This window comes from Nannospalax galili, unplaced genomic scaffold, assembly GCF_000622305.1.
Source record: "Nannospalax galili isolate Female #2095 unplaced genomic scaffold, S.galili_v1.0 scaffold1185, whole genome shotgun sequence".
NCBI lineage: Eukaryota > Metazoa > Chordata > Mammalia > Rodentia > Spalacidae > Nannospalax > Nannospalax galili.
In genome coordinates, this window is record NW_008353597.1 from 1,856,443 (window position 1) to 1,883,323 (window position 26,881).

General features: G+C 43.1%; 1 protein-coding gene across 7 annotated transcripts in view; it reads left to right on the forward strand.

Moving 5' to 3' along the window:
* Positions 1-12,222: 12,222 nt before the first annotated feature.
* Positions 12,223-26,881, forward strand: part of Mtmr2 (myotubularin related protein 2) — a 91,821-nt gene continuing 77,162 nt past the window's right edge. For 2 of the 7 annotated variants that reach the window (XR_003846739.1, XM_029554890.1), the window contains exon 1: positions 12,232-12,472. Coding sequence is in view for 5 of the 7 variants with exons in the window: in XM_029554890.1 (XP_029410750.1) it covers positions 12,393-12,472 (80 nt within the window). In the remaining 2 variants the exon portion in view is untranslated. Of the gene's footprint in view, positions 12,473-23,877; positions 23,949-26,881 lie in introns of all 7 variants that reach the window. The other 5 variants (XM_008850836.3, XM_008850835.3, XM_029554892.1 and 2 more) reach the window with 5 other exon arrangements.

A 26,881-nucleotide genomic window follows, 5' to 3' on the forward strand; every position in this document is an offset into this window, starting at 1 on the left:
CTCAGATGTAAGACTTCAAATCTTGGTCTCCAATACTGTAGTGCTCACCTGTAGCTAAGGGAGACAACCAGCTATTGTTCTAAAATGATAGCTAAATTTGTTTTCTCCCCCTATCTAGAAGCCTTTGAGAGGGAACTACTCCACAGCTATCAAAATACCTGAAAGAAAATCCTGAATCCATCACTCTCGAGTCCAACCTTGGCAGACAAAAGAAAAATGAGGAGGACCCCAATAGAGGGATGCTTTTGGAAGCTCTTGTCAAGAAATCCCAATGGACTCTCATATAAATATTTGAAATTTGCCCTGTTCTGATTTCTTTTGTAGTTCTCTGTCTAGAATTTTCAATGCTAATTACTCTTACCTTTACTTCTCTTTCACATCTCCTACTCACCAGTCAAGGACTTTCTTTTCCTCCTTCAGATAAGAGTTATGCAATTTGGAGTCTTTAAGATAGACCCACTGAGCTGGTATCCTAATTGTCTCACCCTGCATCTCTGTTCTACATGAAAGAACCCAGAGCAGTCTGCCTCCTGATTCCCTATCCGCAAATTAGGGTTACCTCTTCAGAGGATGGTGTGGTAAGAATAGGAGGTAGGAATTGGCTAGGCGTTGGTGTAAAAAGACTCCAAAGAAAAGCAGCCAGTTTCTTGGCTAAAAGTCAAAATGTCTTTTAGCAACATATTTAGCAACATACTCTGTTCCAAAAGCCAAAAGTGTCAAAAGTATTCAGGAGCTCTTATCTAATCCCTAAAAGATTTTAGGGTTACCTCTTCAGAGGGGGGAATGTTAGAGTAGCAAAAAGCCCCATAAAAAAGAAGAGTACATGAAGTTATCAGAAAAAAAGTGATGGAGTGATATGGGAGGAGTTGGAGGGGAGGGAGTAGGCATGGATTTGAGCAAAACACCTTATGTGGGGCTCTCTTCCCTCATTAGTTGTTAGTCATTGGCCACGGATCCTTGAGAACAAACGGAGCAGAAGCGACGAACAGGGTCAGGATGGCCATTCAGGACGGCCGTGGTGAGTACGACGGAAAAATGGAAAGAACTTCCGCGAGTCAGCTTCATGAGACAGCTCGTTGATTTAGGGGAGTTGGAGGGATATATAGGGTGAGGATGGCAGCCAAAGCTTTACGTGATAGGTGTTCATGCTTCATTTACATGTGGCAGGAGGACCCTGTCATGTAGAAAGGGAGGGGGATTTGTTGTAGTGCAATGCCTAATTATCATACAGGAAAACCAGGGGCAGCATTTGCAGGGAACTATGTCAAAGGTCACGTTCCGAATAAGGTCAGGCATCTGTACTTGGAGACACTTTCCAAATAAGGTCAGGCAGAGAGTAGGAAGCCCCTGCTGAGAAAGGGAGTCCTCCATTTTGAGCCAAGCCCAGAGAGCTGTCTGGACATGGCAGGGTCCCCCAACACCTTATATGCTTATATGCCTGTATGAAATTCTCAATAAACTATTTAAAAAAATTATCCCTCCGTGCTTCATATGGTTGTGTATGTGTGTTTTTAGCCATTGTTTTCCTCCAATTAATTTTATTTATTATTATTATTATTTGTGTGTGTGTGTGTGTGTGTGTGTGTATGTGTGTGTGTATACAGGTGCATGCATGCTCTGGCACATACATGGAGGTCAGAGGTTTCTGAGGATCCAAATCAGGTCTTTTGGCTTGTGTGGCAAGTGCTTTTATGCGCTAGGCCACCATCCTTCCCTCCAATTTCTTACACCTTTCTCCTGAGATAACCTATTTCCTTCACAGTACCAGCTGCCTTGAGTGATAATGTGTCCTGGAGAAGCACACAAAGCCCAAGCTTATGCTTAGCCTACTAGTTCAGGAAAAGTTAGTGGGCAACATTGTCTTTGGCTCGACCGGTCAGACTTAATATGCACCCGTTTGCCACCCCTCCAGCAATCAGGAACCTTGACCCTCAAGGAATTTCCTCATTTCTGCTTGTGAACCACTCTTGAGAGATGTCTCTCTTGACTGTATTAGCCTTCTGGGTTTATAAGACAAGCTGAGGAGATGGAAAGACGTAGGAGCTGGCTAGTCTTCCTCTATTTATTCATGCTAGTTCTCCAAGTGGCCACGTTTGGGCACCCACCCTTCCTGAGCTGACATTTATTTTCTGTCTTGTAGAGGTGACTGGAAGACAGTGGTCTAATCATGGTGAATTGTAGGAAACATAAACCATCTAAACCCTTTCCTTTCCTTCTCTGTATGGACTGCTCTTCTCTGTATGCTGATCACCTTCTGCATCTCAAAGGACTTCTCAGTTTTTATGCAATTTTATCAGGCCCACCAATCTCTCTCCACCTGATGTATAATCACAAAGGTTGAGTTGAGCCCCATGCTATTTCATCAAATGCCTCTGTGACTTTTATGACTCTGTGATACAAATAATTGGACATGATGACTCTGTGATGCAAATAATTGGACATGATAGGATCTAGTCATAACTTCATGGAGGGAGTCAGTACACAATACTCTCTGGCTTTTATGAGCAATATTTGATCGTGAGTAAGAATGTTTACAGCAAAATTTCTTACAAAAGATTTGCAGGCAGATTATATTGTCGCAATAAATTTTGCAACTTACAATTCTTGGAAAAATGCACACACAGGTTGCAGAGTGATTTACTTACCGGCATAATTTGCAAATCTTATTTGTCTTCTGAAACTCTGTGCATGTGCACACACATACTTGAGTATGTGTGTGTGTGAAATGATTTTGGGGAAGCTCCCAGACTAGAAAGGAATTTGACCAAGAAACTTCTGGCATTATACTGTAGCAAATTTTACTGCTCATCTTCAATGAGCATTTAGCTAAAAGCATGTAAGTGAATTATTTGGGAAAAGGCACGCAGAGTGGTTAAAAAGATGCATAGCAAACAAAAGGATCTAAATTTCAGCCCTTGTTTGCTTCATATGACCATGCGATATTTAAGCTGCAACGTCTTTTTCCTGTCAGTCTCTAATATATGCATAATAATAATATGCTAACCATAGGATTTCCTAAAGTATGTCGTACCACTTTTCATGACATACAGCTTTGTGATTATACCGGCCCATTTGCAAACAACTCTTGACAGCCTTTATGGCTTTTCACATGGGTTATATACATATGCATTACAAGTTCTATAAAAGTGTATTTTGCTCTATAGACATACATGTTTAAAGAGATTTAAGATGAAAATTTGTCCTTTACATTTGCCCAGCTAGTCTCTATTCCTTGTCTTCATTCGGAATACCCGTTTCCTTTGGTACCATTTCTCCTTAACCGAAGGAGTTTCCATTAGTATTAGATTTAATTTTACACTTATGTATTTAGTGTTTATGTGTGTCGGCACGTGTTTGCCATGTCTGTTCTCCTTCCATCATTCATCACGTTGGTCCCAGGGACTGCATGCAGGCTCTCAGGTTTTTGTTTTTTGTTTTTGGAATTTGTTGAGACAGGGTCTTCCTGTAGCCTCAACTGGCCCAGAACTCCCTGTGTAGATCAGGCTGGCCTTGAACTCACAGAGATCTGCCTGCCTCTGCCTCCTAGTGCTGGGATCAAGGGCATAAGCCACCACACTCAGTTTCAGGCCATCAGTTTTGGTAGCAAGCACCTTTACCCACTGAAACGTCTCATTAGCACAGGTTTTTCCGTGTGTAGTTTGAATCACTGATAATAAGTTATCTTAACTTTCTGTAAGTTGAATTTACTGCCGGGAGGCACACGCTCTCGGCTTCCAGGCCCACTGTGGCCCCCACTTCTCACTATCCTTATGACAAACCGAGTAAATATTCCTCCAAACTACAGTTTAGGAAATAAAAATCTTTATTGGGCTTACTAACAGAGCACATGATGGCGGTAAGTGATACAAAGGTGTGGACACCCTTGGGCTGTTTTTTTTTTTTTTTTTTTTCTACATTTTGGCTGAAGCTTCCAGATCTTCTGCTGCAGGTCCAAGATGGCAAAGCCCCCTCCTCTCCCTCTGGCTTCTCCTGTATCTCTCCTTAGTCCCGCCCCTCATGCAATTAAGGCTGACTGATTAGGTGGGAGGGGGTGACTGTCTCCTTCTGCCTCTTCCTTCTTATGGAGAGTCTTAGGGTCCAATTAGTTTGAAGTAAGCCAGGGGAGACGCTAGAGAAGAAAACATCTGTTTATTGCTCGCCTGTCTGGCTTGCCACGCGGAGGACACTTTCCATTACGTAAGAGCATCTTTATTTGACCTTCCTGAAAAATGTTCTTGCAAGATAGAGAGCTCACTTTGACGTTCTTTCTCCTGGCACTTTGCTCTCCTGTTTCTATGGTGCGTGGTGACTACCGGGACCTCTGTTCTTTACCATCATATATACTCCGTAGGTCGAGCACCATGTTTTCCCTCCTGGCTAGAGTCACATTTATCTTTGGTTTTCAGTAGTCTGATCATGCTGTGTCACGGCATACTTTGTTTTATTTGAATTAGAAAATTTATGCCATTGGTCAAGTTTGATGTTTTTAGGTACTCTTTTTTCCCTGCCTAATTATTTCCTCCTCTTTTGAAACTCTAATATCTATATATTAAACTTTTTGATATTGCCCACAAATGCCCTTCATAGTTATTATTTGGGTGGTACTGGGGTTTGAACTGTTATAGGACAGAGTTCGTAAAAAAATCACCAACACCACTTTAAGAAAAGTAGCAAGGTAAATTTTAGTTTTCGACCGGCCGGGCTGTCTCTCTCGGGAGTAGAAGCAGCCCTGATGATCGTCAGGTCAGAGCTTTTATAGGATTACAGAATTAGTATTAAAACAGGACATTTGTGAACCAATCAGGTTTGTACAACATAGCAGAATTTTGACTCTATTAATCAACAACCAATCATTATACAGACAAGTGATACAGTCATATAACTTGGCAATCAACTTTGTCATACAATAACAAGATAACAAGGGTGGTCTTATGCCCTGTGTCAAGGCGACCCAAGACACCAAGCGGGTTACAGAAGCAAAACAAGCTGGTTAGTAAAAATGTATAATGTCTGGAATTATCACATTCCATGATTCATGGCAAGGGCAATTTTCCAAGGCCCAAGGTTGCCCCCGTTTTCCTTTCGGTGTGGAGCAAAGTTGCTGCTGAAACGGCTCTGAACAAAATGGAGTAACTTAGGGAAGTTTGCTGAGCCGGTTCAGAACCTAGGGCCTTGCACATGTTAGGCACGTGCTCTACCAGGAAGCTACATCCCCAGCCCCAGAGTTAATAATTTTAAAAGCATCTTTAGATGTTTGTCTTAAAGTTCTCTGCACGTTCTTCTCTTTCCAGTCCACCTGCACTGCGTCCTGTGATGGGTAATCTCAGCTTGGATTGTGAAACACCTGTGATAAAAAGGACCCCCCACACCCCCGGCTGTGCATGTGAGGCTATTTAAGGGTGATTACATAATGAGGGCTCTGATATGATGGGTGGTTTAGTTCCTTGATTTTCCTAGCATAATGGCATTGCTGGGAGGGGGTGTCAAATAGGATCTGGCAGAAAGACGGTGGGGCCCAATTGGAGGAAGTAGGTCACTGACCATTGCCATTGGGGGCTACGTCTTCCTGATACCTTGCTACATTACTTTCTCTGCTTCCTGTGTGCCTCATGACCCATCTCTGCATTTTGCCCAAATATTGTGAGTGGTCTCCACTGTCTTCTCTTTCTTACGTTGGCCCAGAAACAACAGTGCTTTCCTTCACTGTGAGAGCTCAGAAACTTGAGCCAATACCTCCCCTTATTCTGTTACTCTAGGCATTTAGCCACAGCAGTGAGAGAGCCAGCACAGGCCCAAGAAATGAATTTTCCTAAAATTTCTGTGTGTGTGTGTGTGTGTGTGTGTGTGTGTGTTTGTATGTTAAAAAATAAATTCAGTTTTCTCTGCTGAGGATTACTGACTTCTTATTTAGAATAGTTATTTTTCTTTTTTAAAAAATATTTCATTATTTTTTATTTTTTGCGTATGAGTGTACTGTCTGCATGAATGTAAATGCAACCATGCTACGTAATAGCCTCGGAGGTCAGAAGAGGGTGTAGATTCCCCTGGAACTGGAGTTATAGACTGTAGAGAGCTGCCATGTGGGTGCTGGAAATCAAACCTGAGTCCTATGAAAGAACAGCCAGTATTCATATACTCTTAACTGCTGAGTCATCTCTCCAACCCATAGAACAGTGTATTTTTCTTTACTTAATTGAATATAGTAATATTAGCTACTTTAAATACATTGTCTGACATTTCTAACATGTTAGACCCTTTTTTTTTTTTTTTTTTTTTTTTGACTTGGGAGGCTTTGTATTACTGTTTCAGTTTCCTTATATGTTATGGGTCTGTTTAAACTGTTGATCTGTTCTTGGTTTAACTTTGGTGATTCCCATGATTTTTTTGAGACAATGTCTCACTAGCTTCAGCTGGCCTCTGACTCACTAAATAGACCACCCTAGGCTGGTCCAGATTTCACAGAGTGCCACTGCCTCTGCCTCCCAAGTGCTGGGATTAAAGGTGTGTACTACCACACCATTTCCTCTGACAACAGGTCTGATACAATTTGGATTGTGTCTTCAACATTACTCTTGGAGTCTCTTTGTTCTATTCTTCTGGAAAGTGTGGATACTTTTGTTTAGTCGGTGATTAACTTGATTAGGCAGAAACTCCGGCCTTCCTTATCTGATAGGTTAAACCTGACTTCAGTTCTTTCACTGGAAGAAGCAGAGGTGTTCTACTTTTTCTTCTGTCCAAGTCATTTGCATTCTGCTTCTGTGCTGTTCAAATTAAAGTAAGACTTGGCCAGAGACTGCTGATACACAGAGTTTAGAGTTCTCTTTCTTGAAACATTTCTCTCCGGCCTTGGTTCCTTAGGAGCCTTTAGAAGGTGGAGTTGCGCTGGAAGATCACTAGGGGTTGTGCCTGGAGGTTCACAGCTCTCACCCGTTTCCTGCACCGACTCTGCTTTCAGTTGCTCTGAGATATGAGGTGAGGAGCCCCCTCCACCAGCTGCTTCTGCCGCCACGCCTTCCCCACTGTGATGGATTGCAGCCCCTCAAACCATGAGCCAAATGCACCTTTCCTCCCATAAGATGCTTTTGTCATTTGATGACAGCAAAAAGAAATTAATACGCTTGTCTTATCAAGGGGGATGGATTCCAAGGAATACTTGAAACCCTAGATAGTACTGAACTGCTTTACTGCATATATACACACCTGTCACCTGTGGGAATGCCTAGTGTATCAACTAGGAACAGTAAGAGCAATAGTTAATAAAAACAGAACACTAACAAGAACTACAATCTTTCTCAGACCCTTATTTCACTGTCTTTACCTCTCTTGTGATGATACGGATTATACAAGATCCACAGGGTGAGACGGAGGTGAATGACTGACGGTTCGTCATAGCAGTGGGCACTATATAAGGGTTTCTTGAACACATGGGTTGCGATATTGATACTACGACAGTCTATGTGAAGAGGGAGGTTACTCGGCAACTGTCCAGTGAGATGATTCACATCCTGCACAGAAAGGAAGTAGCACTGACATTCCATCAGCTAGTCAGGAGAGCGTGCAATTTAAACGTTACTGTTGGAGTTAAATAGTTTAATTCTGTTTAATGTTTCTGGAATTTTCCAAGTAATGTCTTAAGCGTGGTTGACTGAGTTGGCTGGAACTGTGGAAAGGTGGAATCCCAGCTAAGATGGGATTACTGCAGATGACGGATTCAAAGGTTTATCAATGCTTGGTGTTTCTAAGGGTTCTTTTGTGTTTTAAGGGCAGCAGCATGAGCCCTGGACCTTTCCAGTCACAGCTCAGTCTCACTATCTCAACATTCATTTCCTCATTTAGAGTCACATAATCTGATAAACAACCTTTGACAAGCTGTGGTTAGACACCTCTAGATCCAGATTAGTGCTTTTAAATTACGGATGGACACGCATGCCTATAACATGAAAATGTGGTGAGACTGACAAGTGACCCCACAGGCTCAGATATTTGAACACACGGACCCGTTAGTGGTGCTGTTGGGGTTGGTAATGGAACCTCTAGCAGGTGTAGCCTCACTGGAAGTACATCACCGGGGCTTATGTTGAGAGCTCGCTCACAGCCTAACCCCACTTCCAGTTCTCTCTGTTTGCAGTTGAAGATGTGATCTGTCTGCTTCCTCCTCCTGCCCCCATGACTGCTGCTGGCCCATGACTCCCCTACCTGGTTGACTCTTACCCTCTGGAACTGTAAGCCAAAAAACAACTCTTCCTTCTACGTGTTGCCTTGGTCATGGTGTGTCAGCACAGTAACAGAAAAGTAACCGGTACAGTTGTCAGTCCATGAGAGGACTGACAGTCCCGAGGACTGAGAATATAAAGTTTTATGATTCTTTTTTTAACAGGCCACTGTACCAGCTAAATCTAGGAAGAAATTTGACCTTATATTTTGTATGCCTTTGGTCTGTTAGGTTTCGTTTTTCTAGTAATTAAGGGGAACATTAGTGATTAACTTTTGGGAAGACCTAAAGTTGACCATTTAATATAAGAATGTATCAGACTATAAAAGTTGTTATGGCAATACCTCCTCAGTGACCCGGGACAGGCCAAGGTATTACTATTTTTGTATGTGTATGTATATGGGCTGTGATAGGTAAAAAGTTGGCGGAGAAAGAGCGAATGGAGGATGAGGCACCGAGGCACAGCTAAAACTCCATCAAAATAGGGTTTATTAGCAAAGGAACACATGGGACGGATTCCCTTCCAGGCAGGGAAAATGTCTGCCCGGGTCTTGAGCTGGGGTCTTTTTAAAAGGGAGGCTTCTGCTTCCTGCAGAAGGCAGGAAGATGTATTTTTTTTAAAGTTGGTGGGGGAGGGCAGTGGGAGAGCAGGACTGTTAAAACCTGTCCTCTTTAGAGATCAAAGGGGAAGCTTGCTGTGTTGGCCAAACAGTGGAGAAAAGTCTGCTTCTCTTGACTTCAAAGACCAAGGTGCTTATCAGCTAGGTTCCTTTTTCTCAGGAGCATGAGAAGTCCTTGGGATCCTGTTGGTGAGGGGGCGGGGCTATCTGAACCTTAACAGGCTATGCACGTATATTCATGTGTGTGGGTGTGCATATGTGTGCACATGTGGAAGTCAGAGATGTCTTCCACAATCTTTTATATATGTAGGTTGATTTGAGAGACCTGAGTGACTCCATCTTGGATAAAACCTCCATAGGACTGACCCAGCCCTGGGCCCTCTTCCAAGAAAAACCACAATACTTGGAATGGATAGTGAACAACTCCCCCACCAACCATCAATTAACCAGGGACAGGAAAGTACTAAAAGTCCAGATATCTTCAGATTTCCTGAAGCCAGAAGTTTATGGTTTGGCACTGAGCTGCAACCAATCAGATGCTTGCCAGGCTGGAGACCCCCTACTCCCCTACTTGCTGAACTTGCTGAAATAAACCTATAAAAACCTCTGTCTCCCGAAGCAAGGGGTCTCACATCTGAGATCCACTGAGTCGGTGACAGAGTGGGCCCAAGCTTAAGCTTGTAACAATAAAAGAACCCCTTGTGTGTTTGCATCGGTTGGCTTCTTGGTGGTCTTTGGGGTCTTGCGAACTGGGAGCAACAGAGTCTCTCACTCGAACTCACAGTTGGCTGATTCAGGTAGTGGCACCAGGAATTGTCTCCGTCTCCTGTGTGCTGGGATTACAGGCGGGCTGTTATGCCTATCAGCACTTATGTAGGTGCTTGGAAGCCAAATTTGGGGCCTCATGCCTATGTGGAAAGTACTTTGTCCACTAAACCATCTTCCCAGCCGCCACCCCGCCCAAAATGTGTATTGTTTAATGTGTGTTGTATGTGAATGCTGTTTGCATTAGGTGCATGTGCATGTGTGTGTGGAGGCCAGAGAGGAGAAACTTGGGTGTCATTCCTCAGGTACCATCCATCTGCCTTGTTTTTTCTGCTAGGCTAGCTTGCCAGGGAGACTGAAGAATATTGCTGTCTTTGTTCACTCTGCAGTGGGATCCCAAGCAGGCCACCAAGACTGGCTTTTTTTTTTTGGTCTTTTTTGAGACAAGGTCTCCCTGTAGCCGCAGCTGGCCTGGATTCACTAATGGAGACCAGGCTGGCCTCAAACTCACAGAAATCCACCTGCCTCTGCCTCCTGAGTGCTGGGATTAAAGGCATGCGCCACCACGCCCAGCATTTTTTTAAAAACATAGGCTCTAGGGGATGGAACTCAGGTTTTCATGTTCACACAGCAAGCACTTTAGTGACTGAACTATCTCCTCAGCCCCTAGGCTGAGACAGTCTTATAAAAAGTGAGACAACAGAGACAACAGGAAGTAAGTTAATTTTTGTGGGTATGACATAGCAGTTGATGTGCCAGAAAAGAAATGCAACAGTTCAACTTTCAGCTGAGATGAAAGCGTTGTTTTTCACTCTTCCCCATTCAGGTTAATAGCAAAGTTGGAGTTCAGTGGGGAAAAAGCATTAATAGACCCATTTATTTAGAGCTTCCTGTGTAGGACCCCCAGACTGGGGTACCCTATGTTCTCGGGAGGTCGCACCCCAATAACTCAAGTCCTCAAACCAGAAGATGCAATTGCAAGAGGAATTTTTATTACGTCTATAGACGGCCTTCCACCTTGATCAAAAGGGGAAGTCCAGATTCAGTTTAGAAGCTGGGTTATATAGACAGAAACCACAAACCACAAGCAGTAGGAGGGGCTGGTATTCAGGTCACAGTAGGAGTGCTTGGTTACATGGTTACAGCAGAAATGGGAGGGGGATTTTTCAGGTATTTTTCCAGCTGAAGGAAGCATGAAAAGGTCATCTTTTCTTCTCTACAGTTAGAATTATTTTTCTTTTACATCCTTGTACAGTTTCCCAGAATATAGCCTGGGAAACTTAGTTTCAGTTTAATCTGGGGGGCTCTGATTTGAAATTCCATCACCTGTACAACTGATTCCGTGTAGAGAAAAGCATTTTGTTGCATGTTTTCATTTCAGAGATGAGAATCAATCAACAGTAAGTTTAAGACAGGATCAGGATTACAGTGAAGGCTGGTCTGGTTCCAAACTCCCTCCACTTAACCTACACTATTCCATAGCAATCACTAGACAGGACCATGTAGAAGTTATTATGTCAGCAAACAGGGTTTTATGTAGTGAGGTGATAAAGGCAGTCACAGTCAGAAGAATGCCTGTATGAGATCCTCCCTATGCCCTTCCTGTGTCCAACTAGCAGACAATCGCTGGTATTAACATTTCCTTTTACCTAGCTCCTGTTCCCTTATGGCATTTCTGTCTCTCCACACTCCCTTCCTGCTCTACAGGGGAATCTGACAGAGCACAGCCTTGCTGTTTGTCTATTTGAAACGACTGTATCCAGCAGAGTTTAAGTTTAATTCCTTGTGTGACTTTCCAGTTCCCTCCTCACTCCCTCAAAACTTCTACCTATGAGTTGTGCCAAAGTGCTTTTCCTCTACAGACCTTTCCAAGTCATACTAGCCCATACGCTCTGTTATTGTAAGCCTGAAAGTGTCAATTTCTTCCCCAGTTCCCTCTGTGCCATGCTGGTCATAGGTGAAATGGAGTGGGCGTTTTGGCCCCAGCCCGTCCCTCCCCCGCCTGGGGATATACTCAGCACCTTTTCCCTATCAGTCAGTCCTTACTGATCTGTCGCCTTTCCTTTAGTTTTCCCTCCTAACAGCCACGGACAACCGTTTATTGAGTCTGCAGTTAGACCATTCTGTCCTAACAACTCCTATCAGGTAGGCAGGACCCTCTGAGCACTTAGGGTGCATCAGGCATTGGCGAGAGCATTGTACAACTCATCTAATCTGTGCGTTAAATGTTCTTCCTCTTGTGCACATCAAGTTGAAGTCGGCTGGGTCATAAGGAAGGTGACTGGCAGAACGACCATCGGAGCCCCATTGGCAGAGCAGCCTTTACATACCGCATCACACATACATGACCCGCCCTTTGCTTCAGTTCCCCTTTCCCTGATGTCCTGCCCCCTTCCTCTCATTCCCCTGGACTCCACCTCTGCCAAGCGCTACCACCTGGCGTCTTCCGACGTACCAGTGTTCCCTCACTCATCTCTCCGGAACTTTCCCCGCAGCCCAGGGTCCCCTTCCCTGTCCTCTCAGGATCCACCCAGAACAACTCGGCCCTTCCCCAGGCCAGCCTCGGCGCTGGCGGCCAGAGCGCAGGCGCGGAGGGCCACTGGCGGCGGCGGGGGGGGGGCGGGTCTCAGCTCCCGGCAGGCCCCGCGCCCGGTGCAGTCTGGGGGAACATGGCCGCTTCCGGTCTCGCGCTCCCGCCGGCGCGGGGCTGAGGGCTGCCACGGCCCCGCGCTCTCCTCCTGCTACCTCCCGCGCTGGCGGCCTCGGAAAGCCCCTCGGCCTTTTGCTCCCGCGCCATGGAGAAGAGCTCGAGCTGCGAGAGTCTCGGCGCTCAGCCCGCGGCGGCGCGGCCGCCCAGCGAGGACTCGCTGTCCAGGTGAGGACGCCGGGCCTTGCGGGGTTAGGAGGCCGGGCCGTGCGAGGAGAAGCCGGGCCGTGCGGGGATGGGGAGGCCGGGCCGTGCGAGGAGGAGAAGCCGGGCAGTGCGGGGTTAGGAGGCCGGGCCGTGCGAGGAGGAGAAGCCGGGCAGTGCGGGGTTAGGAGGCCGGGCCGTGCGAGAGGAGGAGACGGGGCAGTGCGGGGTTAGGAGGCCGGGCCGTGCGAGGAGGAGAAGCCGGGCAGTGCGGGGTTAGGAGGCCGGGCCGTGCGAGGAGGAGAAGCCGGGCCGTGCGGGGATAGGGAGTCCGGGGCCGTGCGGAGAGGAGAAGCCGGGCCGTGCGAGGAGGACAGGCCAGCCGTGTGAGGAGAGGCCGGGGCCGCCTTTGAGGGAAAGGAGAGTCTATGCTGTGTCGGGTGGAGGGGCGTCGAGCAGTGCGGGATGCGGAGGCCGGGCCTTGCATGGCGGAGAGACGCAGGGCTGCAGCGGGAGGAGAGGTCGGGTCCTCCATGAGCGGAGAGGAGGCCTTTTTATCGGAGCTTGGGACTGGAGTTACAGATGGTTGTTAGTCGTCATGTGGTGCTGGGAATCGAACCCGGGTCCTCTGCAAGAGCAGCCGGTGCTCCCAACGCTGAGCATCTCTGCAGCCCCAGCCCTCCTGTCACTCTAAAAATACCTGCTTTTCATCCTTTCCCACAGCCTTCAGCCTTTTCTTCGTCCTTTCCTGGATTTTGGATTCTTGCTGAACTTCGTCACGTGTTTCTTTCCTAGTCCCCCTGCAGTTTTTCCTCCTATCCTCCTGTTTTGCTCGGTTATGTAAATTAAAATGTCCCTCTGTTTACTTAGATATTTCAGCTGAAAGTCCTTGTCAAGGGATCGGGTAGTCGTCCTCGCTGTTTGCATTAGGAAAGCGCGTTCTGGTAGCTTTCTTTCCGTGGCGGCATGTTAGGTTCTCCAAGCGTCATTTCTCATGATAGGTGGGAATTTCCCGCTAGAATTTTGAGGAAGACTTTATATGTCTTTGCAGTATGGTGTATGGAATATTAGCATGTGTTTTAAAGGTTTACTAAGGAATAGTTTGTTACAGAGCCACAGTGAAAATCACGTTTTTACGGAGTCTAACCTGCTGCAGAACACTTTTCATTTCTTCCCTTAAAGAAGCTGAGGTTTCTCTATCAGTTGATTTACTTTGGATTCTCCGAAGTATGAGTGTTCCAGCTGCTTTTTGCTTTTGGTGTCGACCGCTTCCCTAAGGTACCATTAACTGATCTCATCACTCCAAATTAGGTTCTTTCCTGAAGTCACACTTTACTCTGCTTGCTTTTCAAAAAATATTGTTTTTGTTTATGTGTATGAGTGGTTTGCTTGCATGTATATAAGTGCACGCATATCATGCAGTGTCCTGGGAGGTCAGAAGAGGGCGTCAGGTCCATGGAAGTGGAGTTGTAGATGGTTGTTAGCTGCCATGTGGGTGCTGGGACTTGAACCTGGGTTCTACAACAGCCAGGCTCTTACTCTTTTATTTATTTATTTATTTTCTGAGTCCTTAAACACTCTTAATTGGTTTAATTGTGTTCTTTATTAGGGCTCTAAGTTACTTGAGGGCAAAAACCAAATTGTAATAATCTTCATACCACCAACGCCCGTGTGTTAAAATGGTCATGGGTTTTTTTGGATATGTACCTTGAATTTTTAGGGGAGAAATTTTTCTTTCTTTTGATCATGTTATTGTACATGTTTCAAGTTAACCTTTTTAAAAAAACTATAATGTTTAGAAAACTGTAAAATCCACCTAATAGTTTGGAAGATTATATTTTATGGGAAACTTACACATTGCAAATATGGTTCAGAATAGACTATAAAGACAGGTGAAGCAAACTAGTCCTCACAACCAAGGGAGAAAAGCTTGACTCACAGGAGGCAACATAGTGGGTTAGCAAGAAAGAACTAGAAGTCTGAACCTGATGACTGGCTTTGATCCTGGGGCCCTACAAGGTGAGAGGAGAGAACTGACTCCCTGTAGTTGCCTTCTGACATTCTGATCATGGGCGTGCACTCCCCGCCCCCAACACAAATACATAAATATACTTTTAAAAGTTCTGAAAATGCACCAAAGTGGCATGACGATGCAGCACTATCATTCCAGCACTTGTGGAAGGTAAGTCTGCAGGATCATGAGTTTGAGGCTCGCCTGAGCTACATAGCAGTTTTAAAGCTAGCCTTTCTAAGCTGTGTACCAGAACTATCTCATTAAAACAGCAACAGACCAAAAGTAATACATCTTACTTTCACAGACATTAACTTCCTGAAAAGAGAAAACCCATATTAAGTTTATATATTCACTTAGTGGTTTAATCTATTCATGAGACTTACTGACATAAATTTGAAAGATTAAGAATGGAAATACTTAGCTGGGTGTGGTGGCGCACGCCCTTAATCCCAGCACTTGGGAGGCAGAGGCAGGCGGATCTCTGTGAGTTCAAGGCCAGCCTGGTCTACATAGTGAGTTCCAGGACAGCTGGGGCTACAGAGAGACCCTGTGTCAAAAAGACCCCCCCCCCCAAAAAAAAAAGGAAAAAAGAATGGAAATACTTTTGACTGGTAAATTTGCCTCTTCTCAGGACCGACATGACTCCCTGTTGTCTCTCAGAGAATGCCAGCCTTCATTCATTTCTCTGGAATATAGAAGAGCTTTCCAAAGTAACTTGCTAAATTCTTTCATGCCTTTTTTTCCATTAACATTGTATTAAAAAAAAGATTTCTATTTATGTGTTTATGTCTGCATGTGTGTATATGCATGAGTGTCCATACATGTGCATGTGGTCACCCCTGGAGGCCAGAAGGGGCCATTGGAGCCTCTGGAGCTCACATGGTGTTTTAAATGTAGAATGAGCTACAATAGCCATATATATAATTAAGTAATAAAGATTGAGACAGCAGGCACAGAACATCGTCACATGTAGAAATCAGTAGGAAGCCCCTTTCAAGCAGCCAGCTGGAGTTGCCCATTGGGAGTCTTGGACAGAGCAGCATCCTTTGGTGAAGCTTCCAAGTAAAAGGACAAGTAAGAACAAGTAGAGGTGATACTAAATTGGGCACTCACTCTATTGAGCAGGTACAACTTGGGAAATTGAAGCAGTCAGCTGGAGTTCCCCTTTGGGCTTTCTTTCCATGGCTGAGCTTCCCTTGGCTGAATTTCCAGCTTTGCTTTTCCACTGCACCTTTTATATCATGGGATAAACAGTAACTGAGTCTTTTGATTTGGGAAGGTGACTGGGAATGATTTACCTCCCAGCTGTGTTCAAGGGCACAGTGTTTTTACTTTAATAGTTTATTCTCCTGTTCTCAAGGGCATGGTATTTTTACTCTTCGGATGTTTTGCCCTCCCTGTCAGACAGATGGAGTCGGGGGCAAGCCATCCCCAGATAAGAGGCCTTGGAGGAAGCTTTGAGACAAATATGCTTGTATCTGAAATGGAGGGTGGAGGGAGAGATCCAGCTTCCAGAGTCAGCTTCTCAGTGAGCTCAAGTAGCACATGAAAGTTTGTCACTATAATGTACAATATACATGGTCCTTGTTTGTGGTACTCTTTAATCAAAAGTAGATAGATAATAGCTTCATTGTAGACACTTACTTAATTTTAAGCAGAATTTAGGATAAGAGACCAGAAAAAGGTGTCAGATCCTCTGGTACTAGAGCTGGAGACAGTTGTGAGTGCCATATGGGTGTTGCAAACCAAACCAGGGTCCTCTGCACCAAACCAGAGTCCTCTGCAGTGCTCTTAACTGCTGAGTCATCTCTGCAGCCCTGACAAATTTCCATTGAGTTTAGCTACAAGGAAAATTATGCAAAAAGTATTAATACTTTTTATTTGTTGGCGAACATAAACTATGAAACTCTTTTGTTGTTGTTGTTGTTGTTTTTGTTTTTTTGAGACAGGGTCTCCTGTAGCCCCAGCTAGCCTGGAACTCACTATGTAGACCAGGCTGGCCTCAAACTCACAAAGATCTGCCTGCCTCTGCCTCCCAACTGCTGGGATTAAAGGCGTGCGCCACCATGCCCAGCATAACTCTCTTTTTAACTTAGCAGAAAACATCAAATTTGTAACTGAAGTTGGTAATATACTCATCCTTTTATGAGATGAATTCAACTGAAGTATTATGTTTCAATGTTAAGTGGTCATGTATCTTTACTTTCTGGAAATGAGGAGAATATAAATATGAAAAAGAATGCAGTACCTCTCATTTTACTTCACTATGTATTTGAAAATGATATACTCTTGAAATTGGATGAGAGGCTTTTGGGCCAATCTGTAGTTCCTAGTAAACATGTATATCAAGTCTTGTACGTATGTCTTAGTCATTTCAGAGTCACTGTTGGCTTAAGTGTGCTTCCTAGGTCATCCTAGGTCTGATGCCTTTGGTTCTGAAAGACTAATTGTATTCTTTTTTAAAAAATATTATTTTATGTGTAAGAGTGTAGTGCCTGCATGTAGGTAAGTATACCCGTGTCATGCAATGCCCGTGGAGGACAGAAGAGGCTGTCGGATCCCCTGGAACTGGAGTTATGGACAGTTGTTAGCTGCCATGTGGGTGCTGGGACTCGAACCTGGTCCTCTGTAAGAATAACCAGTGTTTTTTAACTGCTGGATCATCTCTCCAGCCCCCCCATTGTATTCTTTATGCAGCATTCAGGTGGTTTTCTAATCAACTGAGTTTAAGTCATTTGCATCCTTAGTCTTGTTCCTTCTTGCCCTGTTGTAGCAAAATGTTCAGCAGCTCTTACCTGTTCTGACGGTGTCCATTCTGCACAGGTGTAGCCTCTGGAGTGTTGTGACAACATTTACCTTGACATACTGGCAATTCAGCTGTATTCCAGTATTTTATTCTTGTTGGGCTTGCACTGATTCTTGATGTGAGTAGGACTCTATGGAATATAAATAAAATACTACTGGAGGCTGGATGTGAGACATAGGATAGATCTGATCTTCAGAAGTATGTATATTGGTAATACTGTACCATCTTCCAGGCTATGTACTATTATGGAATGTACCCTTTGACCTCTCCAGCCATATGTATTTGCCCATGTTTGCAGTGCCACACATGAGTTCCAATAGCTGTTGATTACTCCCAAGATAAAAACGCCACTACTGCATCAATATATTTTGCTATGCTGGTCATTGTTGTAGTCATTAGGCTTTAAAACTGGGGTTGGACCATCGACTGATGTTCTCCCTTAGCAGCTTGCATAGTGCTCTCCAAAGCTATGAGAGCTGCCTTCAGAGGAAATGGCTTCCAGGTCAGTTTCAGCTCCATTGCTCCAATTCTCTGTCCAGATTATGTCCTGTCTTTAGCAGTAGGGTTTTACCTTCAAGTTCTGGGAGATAAAGGGCTGTTGCAATAGCCTGTGTAATTTTGGGAGTCTTTTGGACTGTCCTGACCGACAACTCGAAGGGAGGTTTCTCCTGTAGTAGTTATTCTTGATAGTACTTGTTTGTTCCTGTTTATTTTGGTTTTATCAGTTGCTTTTCTAGTTGATAAATTTATTAGCATTTATGTGTGTCCCATGACCCATATTTATATGTAGCTTCTATTACCAAAACTAGGGGGAAGTACACATACTGAAGGGCATTCCCAGCTAATTGCTGTAATGACAAGTCTGCACTGTCTTTTCTACCCCTCAACCTAATTGCATTTTAAAATTGTTTGTCCTCCTTAAAATTAGCATCATCTGAAATCAGAAAGTTATGGGCTTCTCTTTCTGTGCATTTTAATTATAGTCTTAGGAAGTAGTTTCCAGGATTCCTGAAGCATATTTTGCAAAGTCTCATCTAGTTTTAGCTTCAAGGTCACGTAAGTGACATGTTGGTAGGTAATGCACTTCTGGGTTTTTCCAGTAGTGATGGATTTACATGCAGCCACATTCTTACCCAGTCACACTGTTGACTCTTGGCATGTTTTCTGAGGCAACAGTCAGGATGAATGTTAGAAACTATAGCTTCAGGACAGGGTGACACTATCAGGTTGAGTCTAGAAGCTTGGCATTGTTATTAGCACCTGAGTCAGTCAGACACTTGTGGTATTGGCAATCTGGAAATTATTTTGGATTTCCTGATTCCTAGATCCTAAAAGAACTTTAAGGTTCTCTTACATAAGACTCAGCTATTATTATGAACTTACCAGATTCAACCATATGCAAGTTAGTATTGAAGCTGAGAGTGGGTCCTGTGTACTTTTCTTTGCTCTGTATATTATCATCAGTAGTTTTCTGTTAGTGTACATCAATGATTTCTACAATGTGGCCCTCAAATCAGCAACATCAGCATCCCTTGGAAATGTGCTTTAAAAAAGGAAATTTTTGGTGATGCTTCAGGCCTAGTTGAATCCAAAGCCCTGGGTGTGGCGAGCAGCCCTCCAAGTGATCGGAGACGTGCTGCAGCTTGAGAGCCCTACTTTGTACCTTCCACTAATTGATACCTCAAAGCTCTGTAGACCTCAGTTGAAACCAACCAAATGAGGGCTTCTGGTACAGGTGCTATGAGCCTGTTACTTAAGATAATATCATTGTAAACGTTGTTTGTTGAAGTAGTGGGAAAGTTACTTCTTTCAAAAATCCTTTTTTTTTTGGTCTTTTTGAGACAGGGTCTCCTTGTAGCCCCAGCTGTCCTGAAACTCACTATGTAGACCAGGCTGGCCTCGAACTCACGAAGATCTGCCTGCCTCTGCCTCTGCCTCCCAAGTGCTGGGATTAAGGGCATGTGCCACCACACGTGGCATCAAAAAATACTTTTAAGTTTTTGATAATTTCTTACATGCATACAATGTATTTTGATCATGTTCATCTCCTACTCCTCCCCCAAGTCCTTCCAGATCCACTCCCCACCCTCTACCTCCTCCCAACTCTGTGTCTTCCTTTAAAAAAAATATTTTTTAGTGTATGAGTGCATTGCCTGCATGTATGTAAGTGTACCTCTGTTGTGCAGTGCCCACGGAGGTCAGAAGATGGCATTGGATCCCCCTGGAACTGGAGTTATAGGACGGTTGTTAGTCGCCATATAGGTGCTGGGAGTTGAACCCAGGTTCTCTGCAAGAGCAGTCAGTGCTTTTAACTGCTGAGCCATCTCTCCAAGCCCCCCCCTCCCGATTTTAATAGCTGTCATTCCAGTTTGTGCTGCCCATATACTCATGGGTGTGGGGCCATTCATACCTGAGCATTGTCAACCTAACAGGGCCACAGTCTAAAAGAAAACTGACTCTCCCTCTTCCAGAAGCCATTAACTGTCTGTAGCTCCTCAGTTAGGGGTAGGGGCTTGTGAACCCCTCCCACTCCATACTGGAATGTTGACTGGCCACTGACTTGAACTTGTACAGGCATCCACAACTGCTCAGAGTTCATGAATGCAGCCATCAGGTCATATATCCAGAAGACGCTGCTTTGCTCTGGTCCTCCCCAACCTCTGGCTCCTACAGTCTGCCTCTCCCTCTTTTGCAGTGGTCCCTGAGCCTTTCTGCAGGGAGTGATAGAGATGTGCCATTTGTGGTTGAACACCCTACGGACGTGTGGTCTTTACACTTTGACCAGCTGTGAGTTTTTGTCTTAATCACTGTCCACTGTAGAAAGAAACAGCTTTGATGAGGTCGGAGAGCTGCTGAATTTAGATGGCAGTGAAAGTTATCTCGTGAATTTATTACATCTAGTCTTAAAACAAAATTTTCTGAAATTCCCCACCCCCAGCCATGAATAATATAAGTCAAAAGTACAGGCTTTAGGACTTTTCTTGAAAAATAGGCTGGCTCCTAATGAGATACATTAGGATGTATTTATACATTAAGATGCATTTATAAAAAGTATTATGATGATGGTGGCTTTAATCCCAGCATTGGGACGCAGAGGCAGGTGGATCTCTGTGAGTTTGAGGCCAGCCTAGGGGTTACAGGGAGACCCTGTGTCAAAAAGACCAAAAAAAAAAAAAAAAAAAGTGTTATGATGGAGAAATCCTAGAAGAACACCAACAAACCAAATTGATAAAACCTGAATTGTGCCCAAAGGAAGGAAATAATCTGGGCGTAGATGTCCAGAAAACAGTAAGTTTATTTTGGAAAGCTAAGTTACTGCTGCTGTATTCAGAACCATCAGGGCCAAAGATTGCATGTGATTTGGGGGTTTGCGTAATGGAAATTATCCAGATTTTAGTGTGGAATATTTTCCATTTTTAAGGAAAATAGCTTTCAATATGTAAAGCACTTGCTATCTTTGTGTCTTATAGTTCTGTTAAATAAGCAGCTAGGATTAAAAACTTTTAGAGGTGATAAGGATAGGAAATGATCTTGTACGATTGATTTCCACAGGAAGGTTAAAAACGGAATTCTAAAAATTAATGTTAGAAGGTACAAGATACTACAAATAAAAGGGACTGTGAAATATAATCCTCATAATGAAAAATTTACTTTTCTATAGCTTTAAAAGTATACTTTAGTTTATACCCTTCTAAATCTAAGAACTGATATTTGAGAAATTCTTCCTATTTTTGGATGCCAGAGGTTGACCTTGAATGACTTCTTTTGCTCTCCACCATAGTTTTTGAGATAGGGTTCCCTCCTGAGCCTGGAGCTCTACTTGGTGGGACTGGCTAGCTAGGGAGTTTCCCCACCTCCACCATCCGACAGTCTCCACCCCCAGCGCTGGGGTTACAGAGGCATGCTGCTGTACCTGGCTTTTATGTGGATGCTGGTGATATAGACGCAGGTCTTCATGCTTGCACAGGCTCTGTACCCACTGAGCCATTGCCTCGGCCCCAGGTTTTATTTCTTCATTAATATTCAGTTATTTTTTGCAGTGCTGTGTAGGGAACCCAGGGCTTCATACCTGCTAGGTATGTGTTCTACTATTGAGCTTCATTCTCAGCCCCTAAAGTAGGTTTTAGATTTTGCAGAGTGTAACAGAAAAGCCAGATGCTTCATGTCTACACCCGAAAATAGAGTTGTGTGTTTGTAAAGTGTAAAAAAAAAAGCAAACAAACAATTGGTTAAAAAAACACCCCCCCCCCCCCCCCCCCCCCGCTCACATTAAAGCCCAGAGTCAGTGCAGGTGTGATGTGGTGAATCTGAGCACCAAGGATACAGATTCTTCTTGTGTTTTGTTTTACATTTGAAGGTCAGCTCATGAAACAAAATTGCAGTTAGAGCTCTGATCATTGCAGCTCTGAATTATTTAGGGGGAAGGGAAGACAGGTACAGCTCCTGTCTTTAAAGGATACTCTTTTTGGCCATCACAAGTTATTTTTAAGCTACTCTCTTGTTGGCTATTAAATGGTCCTGTGGCCATGGCTAGCTGTAAGGGAGGCTAGGAAATGTAGTGTCTTCTGTAAGACCCCGTGCTAAGGTAAAAATTGGCAGCCTGTCACTAAGGAATGGAAGAGCATGGGCATTGCAGACAATGGCTTCTTCTCTGCTATATAAGTGAATGCTTAATACACAAGGCACATTTTCCAATTAAAGTCTAGAACACTTATGCTAGAGATGCTTTCTATTTTACGCATGCAGCCAGCATAGTAGAAAATGCACTAGGAGAAAGACCTTTGCCTTGCAATACCTTTAACTCCAAATTTAACTGTACTTATGTATTATCTTGGGCTTGATTGTTGTAATCATAATCTAAGACTTTAAAATAAAAGTGATACATTTAGTAGCTACTAGATCATTAAGAGACAGATATAGAAATCAAAGAATAACCAACTGTGTTATTTCATTTGAAGCACCCAAGGAATTACACTGGAAATGGTGGGGTAATGGACTTAAAGCTTGCCCTGCTTACTCCTTTCCAGCTTGGTATCCATCTCTAACCACTATATCCACAGATTTTCATCTCCTAAAGTATTATAGCAGGCTCTCCTCAGGCATTTCCCCCCTTGTTTCAATTCTAAAAGTGTGGTCTCTATATGGGAAATAAAATTGGCCTTCTTAGGCCATATTAGTTCATGAATACTTTACCAATATTCTTTGTACATCTTTGACCTAAAGCTTGTTGAAAATCTAGAGAAATCAAAACTGTATGAGTTCTTGTCACCTAACTTGCATGTTTTTTACACTTAAAAATCTGTGTATATGTATGTGTATGACTTGCATGTATGTATATGTATGTACATTCGTGGATGTAACTGTGGGCACATGTGTGCTATGGTGCGCATGTGGAGTTCAGAGTACAACCTCAGTTCCTGCTCTCCACCTTGTGCGAGTCAAATTTGTGTTGTTGCTGTGTGCTGCTACATGTGGCATGTGGCAGACTAGCCCATGAATACTGCAGGTTCTCCTGTCTTTGCCACATGTCTAGGCATAGGCTAGGAGCACTGAATTGTAGGTGTGTGGTATGGTGCCTTTCTTTGCATGGTCTGTGGGATCTGAACTCAGGTCCTCATGCTTGCATGGCAGGTACCTCACTCATTGACCCAATCACCCAGCCCTGAGTTACATATTTTAGAATATACTTTCCAATGTGAAGATTTTAATCATTTCTGAGTGAGTAGATAAGTCTTCTGGATTGAAAGGACCCTTGTTCATCAAGCTTACAGGAGTCCATAGGCATAAATAATGAATATATTCATCTTACTGCTTGACAAATTGCTTTTCCTGATTGCAGCAGCAAAGCAGTTGTTCAGGTAGAGTCTTTCCAAGAGTTTGACTTATTATGGGCCAGTGACTATAAGCCTTTATTTTCTTGACCTAAGCCAAGATGCCCAAAGGTCAAAAAATTTTGTGTGGTTAATATGGCCTCTTTTACTAACTTTAGAAAACATTCTTCCAACATTTGGGGACACAAAATTGACTCTATAGACCATATACATATGCCTATACCTACCCACCTACCTACCTACCTACACACACACACACACACACACACACACACACAAACACGTTAAGAAAAACTAAGATTATAATAGACTGACCTTTGAATCCAAGTCTTTTTTAATTCAGGGTCTGTTTACTATAAGGAACTGATGATACCTGATGATCAGGTACCTGTGGTCTAGGCTTTGTAGTTAGAGGGCAGTTCCTGGGCATCTCTTGTGACTGGGTGGTCACAGAAGAGGTATTTTCTTGATATACTACTGTGGGGAAGACTGACAGGGATACTAGTACATCAGTGCGTTAAGAGTGTCCATAATTGGAGAGAATTTTCTGTAGGTTTGAACATTTTTCTTTATACAGAAAACAGGATGCCTGCTGATCATGTAAATTTCATTTAAAAGAAGTTTTATATTTTGAAGATCACATAAATGATGAAGCAAGTAAAAGTGCTTTCCCCCAATTTCCCTCTGCCTACAGGACTGCCACAATAAAGTAGAATACTTAACTCCAGGATTCATTAAATTTCTGAATTCCCCTAAGTTCCTTTGTGTTTGTTTACAGTTAATGTGTTAAGACCCATTGCCATTTGAAGACCAGCAGAAATGAAGATAAAACATCTCAAAAATTGTAATGTAAGTGAATGGGAAAATGCAAAAAAGGAAATGGACAGAAGTTAATATTGCCAGTAATGTTTTTGTAATCTGTATATTATCCCAAATGAAATTTGTACATATGCATAACCAGTAAGTTCACCCCTTAATCTCAATTCCATGTTCCAGTTTGGAACATTCCGTGTTCTCTTCTACCTGGGGAGAGCATCCAGTAGTTTCCAGTAGAATTTTTTTGCTTTGTGTATTGCCTCCATTTCCTCCGCAGTGCTTTGCCATTTAATATTGAGGATGTTTGTGGGGAGACTTTGTTTCCCAGCAGCACATGATGGGCCTTGTGTTGCTACCATTTTGTATTTCTAATTGTAAATAAGACAGCTAGCAAGCCTGCTCCATCCCTCTTCCCTTTTTCTCTGTTCTTTTCATCTTTTTCTTCCTTTCTATAAATATTTTCTTAGTTTTCATTGTGTCTTCTACTCTATGCTAGATCCTGAATTCTTTTTATTTTTTGAAACAATATAGCCCAACCTGGCCTCAAACTTGCTTTGTAACGGAGCATTTCCTTGAATTTGTAATCCTCCACCTCCTGAGTGCTGAGATTATAGGCATGCACCACCACACCTCCTTCATGTGGTTCTGAGGTCAGAACCCAGGGTGTCTTGAATTACACAAGACTGCCAGCTGAGCTACATGCCCAGATGGGTCTTGAATTCTTAATAGCTTGGTGCTGAGACGGTTATATTATCCTTGTGTTCTGTTAGCGGCATCCGGATTATTGACTTAGTGCTTTTTAATGTGCCTTGAAGACCACCTGCAAATGGCAGTCATCTGTGGTACTCAGTGAACACCAGTAGTTCAGTTTCCAGCTCATGCTGACTTACTGCAATTAGACCCAGGAACCTGCACAGAAAAGTTTGAGAACCATTGGTTTAGATGCTTATTGAACTTTTAGTCCATTACCAGAAGTGTGCAGATGAGGAAAGGGACTTTGAGTAGTTTAATTATTAAGACATAGCCAGTGTTAGAAAGCCAGGAAAGGTTGGTTTATTTTTTTTTTAATATTTTTTTATTCCCCTCTAGGGTCACGGTATTTAGTAAGTACTCCTTGTTTGAGACTTCGCAAGTTATATTGTAACTTTTGTTTGGCCAGTCAGCTTCACTGTGTTTCATGTCTACAAACCCTTCCCTTTTCTCCATTTATAACATTGTAACTGGTCCACCACAGTGCCTAAAATAACCCTAGAAGCTACAGGTGTGTTATGTGGGAAACATGAACTGTTTCTCAGTCTTGAGCCAGACGTGTGGCTGATTCTGTTTTTGAAATCCTTAGATAATAGTTTTGGTGGAGAAAAAGCAGTTTCTTTGTATCTAGGACATTCTTTAGTCTTACCTGGACTTTGTGTTTTATATGCTTCTGAACAGGAGAGTCTGATTTTGTTTCCTAATCAATATTAGGTATGTGGTCAGGTACTCTAGCTCTAGGAACAGCTTACTGTTCAGATTTCATTAGTTTCTTTTTCCCTTCGGATTCTGTGAAGTATAATATTAGGAGTGACTTTATTTGCTTTCCACAGAATCTGATGCTTTGTATGTCAAACCAGAGATTTTAAATCATTGAAATTAATTTATATTTGTAATACAGTAGTGTTTACTGAAAAGTTCTAAGGTATTTTTTGACTATAAGATTTTAAATTTGTTATTATACATATTTTATAATGTGTCTTGATCTTGAATTGTAACCTCTTGTTAGTAAATGTAGTTAGCCTAATTAAAAAAAATTCTGTAATGCTGGATTTAAAGTTTGATTATAAAATGTTATTCAAATTTTGAATATTTTAAGGTATATCTTAATTAAAATATGTTTTTCAGATGTTATTTTATATTTTTGTGGTGCTGGTGTTATTTTTATTTTTATTTATTTTTTGGTCTTTTTGAGACAGGGTCTCCTTGTAGCCTCAGCTGTCCTAGAACTCATTATGTAGACCAGGCTGGCCTTGAACGCACAGCGATCTGTCTGCCTCTTTCTCCCAAGTGCTGGGATTAAAGGCGTGTGCCACTAAAGTGTTAATTTTTTTTGGGGGGGGGTCTGTTTGAGACAGGGTCTCCCTGTAGCCCCAGCTGTCCTGTAACTCACTATGTGGGCCAGGCTGGCCTTGAACTCACAGAGATCCGCCTGCCTCTGCCTCCCGAGTGCTGGGATTAAAGGCGTGTGCCACGATGCCTGACCAAAGTGTTATTTTTATCTAGCATTTTCAGATCTTGTAAGTTATTTTTTGCAATCACAGATCTCATTTTCATTCTTGCTGTTTTATAACCATAGGCTCAATATTGCAAATGTAATAGTTCTAAATAGAGACTTTAGGGGCTGGGAATGTAGCTCAGCTGTCGACCCTTGCCTAGCATTCACAAGACGCTGGGTTCCATTCCCAACAGCACAAAGGAAGAAAAAATGAAAAAGGAGACTTTTATGTAGCATCAACTCTCCTCCTTGCTGTGTTGGGATACCAAAAGAATTTGCTCAAGAGTGGAAATTTCAGAATGACACTGTTGTATCTATGATGATGTGTATGAAATGTTTGGGAAAACTGTAAAATGGCACACAATTGTAACATGTTACCTACAGAGTTTCCTTGTGATTTTATGGGAAATGTTTGCTATTAATATTATTTAATCTAAAATCTGAATGAAAACTGTGTATACAGGTCACTTGACCTGATCTTATTCTTGTGTTCAGATTTTGAGTCTTTATGGTGTTAGATAAATACTGCCCAAGTAACCTAAATTCCTCTTTCACTGTGTAAGAGTCTGTGATGGTTAGTGTTGTCTGCTTGACAGAATCTAGAATCAACTAGGAGACAGACCTGTGGGCATGCGTGTGTGTGTGTGTGTGTGTGTGTGTGTGTGTGTGTGTGTGTGTGTGTGAGAGAGAGAGAGAGAGAGAGAGAGAGAGAGAGAGA